Source organism: Asterias rubens, chromosome 1 (genome assembly GCF_902459465.1).
Source record: "Asterias rubens chromosome 1, eAstRub1.3, whole genome shotgun sequence".
Classification (NCBI taxonomy): domain Eukaryota; kingdom Metazoa; phylum Echinodermata; class Asteroidea; order Forcipulatida; family Asteriidae; genus Asterias; species Asterias rubens.
In genome coordinates this window covers 30,931,165-30,941,199 of record NC_047062.1, presented here as the reverse complement: position 1 = coordinate 30,941,199, position 10,035 = coordinate 30,931,165, and the positions used below count along the sequence as shown (strand labels likewise).

General features: G+C 37.6%; 2 protein-coding genes across 2 annotated transcripts; one reads left to right on the top strand and one right to left on the bottom strand.

Moving 5' to 3' along the window:
• Nucleotides 1-421: 421 nt before the first annotated feature.
• Nucleotides 422-5,260, bottom strand: LOC117300037 (uridine diphosphate glucose pyrophosphatase NUDT22-like). Its single transcript, XM_033783699.1, has 5 exons — nucleotides 4,966-5,260; nucleotides 3,638-4,119; nucleotides 2,956-3,164; nucleotides 2,361-2,454; nucleotides 422-1,793 (listed from the first exon to the last, which is right to left on the bottom strand). Exons 2-5 carry the CDS (start codon nucleotides 4,109-4,111, stop codon nucleotides 1,698-1,700), a joined length of 873 nt encoding a protein of 290 aa, XP_033639590.1. The 5' UTR covers nucleotides 4,112-4,119; nucleotides 4,966-5,260; the 3' UTR covers nucleotides 422-1,697.
• A 149-nt stretch (nucleotides 5,261-5,409) lies between these two features.
• LOC117300919 (radial spoke head protein 9 homolog) lies at nucleotides 5,410-10,020 on the top strand. Its single transcript, XM_033784788.1, has 5 exons — nucleotides 5,410-5,733; nucleotides 6,354-6,519; nucleotides 7,060-7,189; nucleotides 7,964-8,113; nucleotides 8,666-10,020. The coding sequence occupies exons 1-5, from the start codon at nucleotides 5,507-5,509 to the stop codon at nucleotides 8,824-8,826; spliced, it is 834 nt and encodes a 277-aa protein (XP_033640679.1). The 5' UTR covers nucleotides 5,410-5,506; the 3' UTR covers nucleotides 8,827-10,020.
• Nucleotides 10,021-10,035: the final 15 nt, after the last annotated feature.

The following is a 10,035-nucleotide window of genomic DNA, read 5'->3' as shown; positions in this document are numbered from 1 at the left end:
GATGTTCCAGTAGTTTAACAACCTGTTCACTATTTCTATAGAGGACAAATAACTATGAAAGTAAACCCTACTTTTAAAAAAATGCATTCGGCTGAATTTTGTTAATTGAGCACAATTATTGTGTTTAGGTTCTGGCATTGATTATTTTGTACAATTTTCTCTCAATTAAATTGTTTTTACCTATTTGAGTTTTAAATGCCAGTGCAAAAAATGATCAGAACCATAGGGTACCTGCAGTATTTCAGGAAAATGAGGTTAACATACAACACAGACAACAAAAACAACAGCAAAAAGGAACATTTACCAATCAATCAGTTTGAGGTCACTTCCAACAAATTAACCCTCTAAAACCAGGTTAACATTGTTAAAAGCAAACCAAAACCATCTACACAAAACAACTGAACACAACAAAACTCTAAAATTTCACTTTGATTCCGTGTTATTTATTAGTCATGTGAATTTATAAGTCACTACAAAATTAATTTGCTATAAAACTATAAAGATACAATGATGTGACCATCCCAAAATGGCAGAAAGCCATGGGGACATTTATAAGTAGAAGTGCACTGCACATCGTTTAATATATCAAAGTTCCTTACTTGAAGAAAAAAATAGCTATCAAATATTAAACTTTACTTTTCACCATCACTTGTAAAAAATTAACCAATTGTGACGCAGTTTGCAGCAAGTAGATTCAGTTCAGTTTTAGGTTCAATTCCATGCCTAAACTCATCATCGAGCTATTATGTAACTTGACATTGAGTTGTCTACTCAAAATGAGGTCTATACACATGGTGTCATCCACAAACCTCACATTATTAAACTCTTTAAAATGAAAGAAGAAGAAGACAATAAATAAAGCACATCCTCACCTTTGGAATGTTAACAATGGAAAAATATGGTTTCTTTGCCTGACTCTTCATACATGTAGTAAGGCACTTGGTCTTTTTTTCCCAAACTGACATCATTAGAAAATTAAAAAATGTTAACCCTCCTCCTGAGTACTTACTAAGTAAGATCATGAGTAATGGACAAGCTATGCAATATATCATTTGGCCATAGAATTACACACCAACACATGTGTAAGTGGTTTATTTTATGCCAATTTGTGCCACCATGCACAACCCATGCAGTTGAATTGTTTTTAAATAGTTTATTACCACTGAGTAAGAGGGTTTAACTTAAGAAATAACAAAAACATATATAATAATAATAATAATATATACGGCTGTTAACAAGCACTGAGCCTTGTTCTACCAAAAATAAAACTATATTTCTATAAATATATACACAGCTGTTGTAACCTCAACCAACAATGCCCTTGTAATTGCACCTATGGGAGTGAATTATTTAAAGTTCACCCAAAGACAATATAAACTAAAAGTGTGTTCATGCAAATGAGAAGAGATGGAAAGAAGAATTAAGTTAGAGAGACAGATGCTTGGACTGATTGCAGCTAGTTCAAAGGTCATGACCATGTCTGGGCATAATGTCATTAAGCTGTTAAGCAGAAAATACTGCTTGACAAATGTCTTTGCTAGTTTAAAGTTGAGTCAGACACCAGCAACAACAATTCAAACTTAATGTAATATGGGCTCCGCTGGTAAACAGTCTCTGCTAAGCGATACTACTCCGTGCTTTGCAAGTTTTGTGTGTTCACAGGCTTTATGAAATTGGGCCCAAGTCATGAGATCTGATTATGAGTCTATCATTAATGTATACATCTTGACGCATCCTTTAGCAGATGGTGCCATCTTCTTCCACATATCAGTGTTTTCCATGCTCATCACCTCCTGCAAATGGATTAATAAAATGTCATGGTTTTATATAATAACAATTTGGCACTACTCAGTAAACTCGGTACTACTCAGTACAAGTCAGTAAACTCAGTACAAGTCAGTAAAGCCAGTACTATTCAGTTGACTCGGTAAATGGACTACTCAATTAACTGAGTGCTACTCAGTTAACTCAGTTCTACTTAGTATAACTCAGTACCACTCAGTAAACTCAGTACTCAGTAAACTTAATAGTACTATTCTATTACCTCAGTACTACAGTACTACTCAGTTAACTCAGTGCAAGTCAGTAAACTGATCTCAGTGCTACTGAGTAAACTCATCTACTTTTAAATTAACTCAGCACTAGTTAGTAAAATCAGTATTTAGTGCTAATCAGTATTTAGTGCTACTCAGTGCCACTCAGTGCTACTCATCACTTAACTCAGTAATACTGAGTTGACTTAGCACTATAGTCAGTAAACTCAGTACTACTGAGTAAACTCACTGCCATTAAGTTAACCCAGTACTACTCAGTAAACAACAGAAACAGATTTGTCAAGAAAAAACAGAAATTAAAGTTACCGCTAGCGGGACGAGTTTCAGCCCAGTTGATTCATCTGCCTCTGCACCACCAGCTTTGTACAACTCCATTACTTTGCTAGAATGTAATGTGCACCTGTCAAGTAATTTTAATAGCAAAGACATTATATGAACACTTGGTATAAAGGAGAGCGGGCCAGGATAAAACAAAAAGCAGATGGACAAAGGGCGGATTTAAGTAAAGATCAGAGATTTCTTGCTGGCTGGTAGAACCCAATTCAGTCAAATTCAGAAAATGTTTGATATCATAACAGGCTTTCAAAAACAATTTTCAGTGGTGGGGTGTCAAAATAAAAAAAATTATATAGATTTATTTGTTTGATTGATCAAAAAAGAAGGCCCAGTTTTTCTTAAACTATTCTCAACAAACTTCTAGATTTGAGCCCGGTTCAAACTCGAATGTGAATGTGATACGAATTTTGACGTCACAAATTTGCACCGAATAATTCTCATTAATTGAAATGTGCTTCAACTCCTGCAAAATATTAGCTGCCCTGGGATGTCAAAATTTGCACCGCATTCACAGGAATATGAACCGTGCTTTAGTCTGATAAGTGTGAAAAAGTTCAACACATACTTGACAAAGAATTCAGCACTTGGTCGTCCTGAGCTGGTGTTATTTTTGGCCAGTCCTATTAGGTAAGGCTCCTCTAACTCCGACTCTGGGATGTTGATCTCGTCTCGGATCTCACGAATTGTGGAATAGATGAGCTCATTTCTGACATCCAGATCAGTCATGTCAGTCAGGACGATGTCTTCGAGTCTAGCTGCACCACCTTTGACTTCCTAAACAAGTGGGAGAAAATTCATAAATAAAACTGCAGATTAGGTGAAACCACTGCAACTGAATTACTCCAACGCTACAAAATTTGTAGTGCTTTTAAGAGTAATTTTTCATCCTGATAGAATGACTGAAATCCCTTTCACTGATCAGGAATGTGCCTTACACATAATTCAATCCCCAAAATGTTTTGTTTTCATATATTTTGCTTGGTATGCTGAAAAAAAACAAAGCACCAGGTCAAACTGTGGGTTTCTGACTTGAAGTTTGCAGCTTCGTTCCAATTCTCAATGTAGAATGATTGGAATCACTGGACACTATCATTATGGAAATCACTAGTTCTGTTTGAACTTTTAGGAAGTTTAACCAAAGATGCACAACCCTAATTTGTTCACATTCCCAAATAGATGTTTTTGTTAATGTAGTTACATATAGGTAAAATTTTTGCAGGGAAGTTAGAAGAAGATAATGTATGTACCCCTGGCTCAGGATGACCACCAGGAATGTCCCATAGTCCTTGCGCCTCACCAACATGCTGACTCCTCCGTATGAAAATAACACAATCATCTGCTGTTTGCACAAAAGCACCCACACCTAAAGCATCGGACATATACGCCTGGCTGTTACTGAAATCTCTCCTGCCAGACTCTAAAAGCTCAGCTGCATTATCCGCCCAGTTTGTCCCGATGAAGTCTTTATATCCAGTGATACCTAAACCAAACGTGACCTCGCCGCTATTGTTGACAGTATAGAGTGAGTGAAACCGAAACTTGGATCCGTTGTAAAGCTTTGGATTCTGTTCGGTTCGTAGTCCCCATATTTTCTTGATTTTGCTCTCGTGTGATGGCAAAGTCTTCCGGTTGTATTCCTCGAGCAGTTTCACCCTGAGCTTCGACTGTGGAACTCCTGGGGGCCGTGATGCTGCGAATATCACTGAAATCTCTGGATCCATATTTTCATCTGTTGAGGAAAGAATTGACAATATCAACCAAAACATATAAATTTTAACAGATTTTGACTAGTTGGGATAACGTAACCCTCCTCCCGATGCCGTCGGGAGGAGGGTACGTTATCGCAACTAGTTTTTGACCTGCTTTCTTGATGGACTTCCAATAATCACCCAGCCAAGTAGAATAGCTGTCAGGCCCGATACTTCATGGAGGCAACAAAGGTGATTGCCTCCATTGCATTGACATGATTGGTGCCCTGGAAACACTTGAGTAAATACAAACAAAAATTCCTTGTAGGGTTTATATGTACCTAGGAGAAAATGCCTTGATTTGAAAACTTTAAAGGTTGGGCCAATTACAATCAAGCATAGTTGCTATAATGTAAAACCGATGGCGGGAGGAGGGTTACGTTATCGCAACTAAATCAAACACTATTTAAGTTGATCAACGACCCCTTTTCTATCACTATCAGTATATCGAACCAACTGCCTTTAACATGTGAAGACTGAAGTGGAAGTAGCAGAATCAGATAATTAATGCATTTAGGGTAATGCTAATAGAAATACATAATAGGCCTCTAAAAAAAGACCAACAAAAAAGACCAACAAAAAAGAGAACTTTCACACAACACAACACAAGTCCGGCTTGTGACTGATCACTTTGGTTGGCTTGCTGGTGGTAGCGCTATGGGCTCGGGTAATAAAATATAACTTAATTGACATAACAATAACCATTAATATTAACATTCATTGACATTAACAACAACAAGTTCAACAATGAAAGTTACAGAGCAGAATACAGGGGGAAATTCAATTTAAAGTTGTTTATGATTTATGAATGAATGATTTTGAACAACCTGTTTAGTGTTTTTGATTTAAACGCATGCTCTTCTTCTTCTGTTCTGCTTGCTCTCAATTTCGTTTGTCAGGCATTGTTGATTCTAGCTGCGGACCGGCGGACCGTCATCTTGTTAGCCTCAAACTTGATCACACATGCACCATAGCATCTAATGAATCATCTCTTAAATCTGGCTATTTAATTAATTAAAGAATAAAGGCAAATATTTAATTTTGCAGTCTATTGCAAACGGGGCTTTCCCGCTGATGTTCCATCTCACTGCACACAGTGCTGCTGCCACATCACGAAACGCGGTGACCTGTGAGCACTGGTGCTCCACACCGCACGAAAGTCCATGGAATAACAGGGAACCAGTTAATTAAGTTGACCTTTCCACGGCCGGCGCGGAGGGACCACACAGCGCGTGCGCGAGGCCCTTGACAACAATACACACCATAAACAACAACCTCCACAGAGCAGTAGAAAAACCTCCGCGGAAAAGTTAAGAAAAACACCTTTTTTTTCCACTTATCAAGTCGCTGAATACATCAAGTTCAATCATGGAGGCCGAAGGTTTGCATCTAAATATCGACTACGTCGGATCCTGTGGTATTTTGTTGAGCACGGAGCAGAAAGCAGCGCTCCAAAGCTCCCTTGTGATTCTGCGGAATCATTACAAATTTAATCGGGTGTTTTTCTGGGGAAAGATTCTGGGCATCAAGGGAGATTATTTCATTGCTCAGGGTACCGGCAGTGATGAGATGGCCGACAAGAAAACTTTGTACAGGTACGATAGACAATAGGCTTCACAGATTGATCCAAGACGTGAAATTTATTCTGTAAAGATAGAATAACATCAAATAAAATATTCAGTTGTCACTTAGATTCAGAAGATTTACAATTATTTATACACACAACAAACACAGTCAGTCACGCATGAATGGATCACCACATTAACCACTGTTTTCAGTGTGTCTATCTTTTTTTCAATTTAAGTTTTAACTTAAATTCAAATTTAAAGATAGACAGACACACTAATTAATTTAACATTTAATACTAATTAGATTCAGTTGGTTATTATTATAACTAGTACCAGTAATGACAAATCAAAAGTTTGTATCAGGTTTAGGCTATATGACAAACTTAAAATAAAGTCTTTTAATTCTTTAAAGAAAATGTTTTTTGTTTTACCTGAAAAATCGCACAAAAACTAATACTATTTGCAAATATCTTTAACATAGTAAGTAGACTTTTGTCATGGAAAACATCATATAATTGAGGCAATATCAAACATCGACCAGAAAATCTAAATTGTTGTTTGCAGTTGTATAATTTTTGTTTTGTTCAATAAAAGCAATATTGTTACAGACATTTTGGTAAACTTGTTCTGTGACCCTTCTTTTACAGTATCGACTGCGTCACATGGGGACTTCTGCCACAAGCGACACAAGCCATCCGAGAGCAGTGCTCAGTGGTGAAAGGAAGGTTCCTTGGTGATCCATCTCATGAGTACGAACATGTAGAGATAAAGAGAATCGGAGAAGGAGAAGATGCAACCGAGGAAGAGAGCAATGTGAGTCTAGAGTGGAAGACATATTGTGCCATCGTCTTTAACTGAGTTATTGCATCTGTGATACTAAGAGCTAGATGCAATGAGGCAGTTTTACAGGCAACCAGTTCCAGGAAATCTCCATGAAGAGCATCCATTCACATTTGAATGATAACATATTTTTACTCATGTGTTGCCGATACGTACCATTGGTAATGAGAGACTTTCAGGACGCTTGGTGTCAGCAGACTTACCAGGTAAAATCCATTGTTCTCGGTAATGTGCGCATGCTCAGAACTACATAAACAATAGAAATTTACCTGGTAAGTCTGCTGCCACCTAGCGCCTCAAAGTCTCCCATTAAGGGGCACCTCTTTGAGAAAAGTGTAAATTTGTACCTTGCGTGACGAGGCACCACAAGGAAAGCACACAGCACCAAGGCAATTGCTGTGGGTGCTGTGGGTTATTTCAAGGCGTGTGCTATTTGCAGGGGATCTAAACGACAACTTTCTAGAAGAGTAAATGTTTAAGACATTTAATTTCTTTCATGTTTCCTTGATGCAGATCATGATTAAGGAGGAGGATCGTCTCGCTTCAGTTATTGCGCACATCGATGAAGAGGTTGCCATTGTTCCAAGAGGGTCATACGTCAAGACGCCTCATGGAACTGTTCTCAAGAATCGCAGCTTTGAAGGTATGCCCAACCGCATGTGTCAATATCTGTTGTCACACAAGCAGGAGTCTACAAATATATCTAGCTGTTCTGTGTCCCATTGGCTGAATTAGAGCAGGCCTGGAATTTCATCTTTGAATATGTTGAAAGGGCAAGGCCATTTTCATTTTGCAAAGGGCACTTCCATTGGAAACTCTTAAAGTCATTGAGAAAGGTGCCAAGACCAGGGGCCAATTTCATAGAGCTGCTTAAGCAAAAAAAATTTGCTTAAGCACGAAAATAGTTCACTTATTTTACACATAAATTTCATGCCACATACATTGCTTGTGACTGGTATTTAGCTGTTGTTTACTTGGCATAACAATTTAGTGGAGTCTTAGCTGGTAATCTGATTTTACGAAGCAAGGATTTTTTTGCTTAAGCAAAATTTTGTGCTTAAGCAGCTCTATGAAATTGGGCCCAGGGCAACGGATGCCTTGGCCTATGTGGCCTGCATGTGATTCCAGGCCTGTAAGATGAGACACAAAAAGATGATTTTCTCAGATTGAAATGTTTTTGAGTTCCTGTCTCTGAAACCACATTCCTTTGAAGAGAATCTGTTCTCAAAATGTTCTAGATTATCAACAGCTGCAGTGCTTCTTACCAAAGCAGTTTTTACGATCATTACTTTTTTAGGTACTTTGAGAAAGAAAAATCTTGCACCAAGCCTAGTTTTGATCCATGTTGATAATGTCTTTGTTATGAAGGTTCATCAGAAAGGGATTGAGATCTTTTTCATTATTTTTTAAACCCTAGGATTGTCGGTGACAGAATCGGGTAAACTGCACAACTACTTCCACTTCAGAGAGCCTGTACGTCTGAATGAGAAGAGCCTACTTGAGAAAGCTGACCTTGATAAGTCCATTGACTTCCTGGATCCCATCAGTGAAGATATCCCAAGAGGAGGTAAAGGATTTACATTCATATTGGGGGTCGCGGGTTCAAATCCCACTCGAGGATAGCCATGCGAGAAACAATGCTCATTAGCGCCTGTGTAAGCTTGCATACAGCTTTTAAAAAGGAGTGTGTTTTAGCAGCCAGTCTTCGATTGTTGGTGACATGAGCATGGTTTGGTCACAGTGAAGGTTGTTCCACGACACTTATACATATGTCATATGATTTCTCATAGTGGCATGGTCCCAATTTCAAAGTATATAATATGCACAAAACCTTGCTAAGCACATACAAATTCATGTATTGCTATTAACAAAAACAGGTTACCACTCTACAGGTGCCCCACTAAAATTACAAAGAAATTTCTCAAGCAGTTGTTTCTGCTTAACAGCATTATGAAATTTTGCATTAAATGTCTGGCTGATCCTGATGGTTCCATCGCAGTAAGCAAAATGCAGGTCCATCTAAGGGCAGTTATTTTGCTACATTTTGTGCTTATTAGCAGCTCTTTAAACTTCTGCTCAGACGGTGATGTTAATCTTATTCATTCCTTTTCCACTAAAGGTTCATGGAGTCTGAAGTTTGAGAGAGGCAGTGGTCTTGTTTGCATCATGAGTACTCTGTGGCCCGGCCTTTCATTCTACCACGTCCCTCACTCGCAGAAGTTTGGCTATGTCTACTTCGGGACTGGTGAAAAGAACAAAGATCTGCCGTTCCTACTGTGAGCCAGGAATATTGTTGAGTTGTGCAGTCTCTAAAATACTTCCATGAAAGCAAATTCTAGGGGGAACTTTTGAAAATGTTTATATGGTGCCATTTAAGAAACATGAATGGTTACAGATCCTTGTCACTTGATACGTGGGACAAAGCTTCAAACTTCATATTGTACAGGCACCCATCCAATATGGATAACTAATGGACTTTTCATACCGTCGTTCCCGAACTTAATGTTCGTTTTTGAAAGGGCAAGGGCTCCAAGGCAGTTTCTCCTTGATAAAGAGGAAATTGTAAGTTTTAAACTTCTACTGTTGGAGGGCACCAAGGCAATGACCAGACAACAGGGAGGCAATTGCCCCCATTGCCTCCCTGAAGTATCAGGCCAATCATTTTACACTGGCGTCTACATGGAGTCATCCACAGTATTAAGACGTTTTGAAATTTTTTTAGAATAGATGGAGGACGAGTTTACGCCTCTATTTATTCTTTCATGTGGTTAAAAAAAACAAGCGACAAGGATTTATATGAAAGTTTAAAAAAAAAATATTGAATGCATTTTATCTATGCATTGCCTCAGAATATAATCACTCGGTGAAATCTAGATCACCATTTCACTTGCTTTTTGAAATATAATAGTCCAGATTTCTACATATTCTACATCAATGCACTGACATGAATCCAATATTTGTATAGTTGAAAGGTTTCCTCAATTTCGGTGGGCTATGGCCAACCAATCCTCTCAAAAGATACTGTTATTTATGGTTTTTTTTAAATTAATTTTGAACTTTTATTACATTGTTTTTGTATTCTATGTTAATATTACAAAGTTACTTAACTCTTCAAAATTAAATTTAATAAAAAAGATATTCAAAGATTCCGTCCATAAAAACAAAACAAGTTGAACAGATAATAAATCATATGGTCAAATAATGTCTGCAGCATGTACACGTACATGTAATTTGTAGCTACTTGCCATAATTCTGTCGTGTTTACATTTCAATGGCATTATTATTTCAATGAACTAGTCTGTTGTTGTTTTATCAACAATTATCCTTTGGCGAGATTCTTGATTAAACAAACAGGTAATGGACTTTTTTAACCAATACTGTCATTCTTATCCAAAGTTATATAGAGAACATTTTCTTGGCTATATACATGTACATATAAAATGTTTTTGTGTTAATAAACAAGAGTTGAACTAACATTTTAAAGTATCA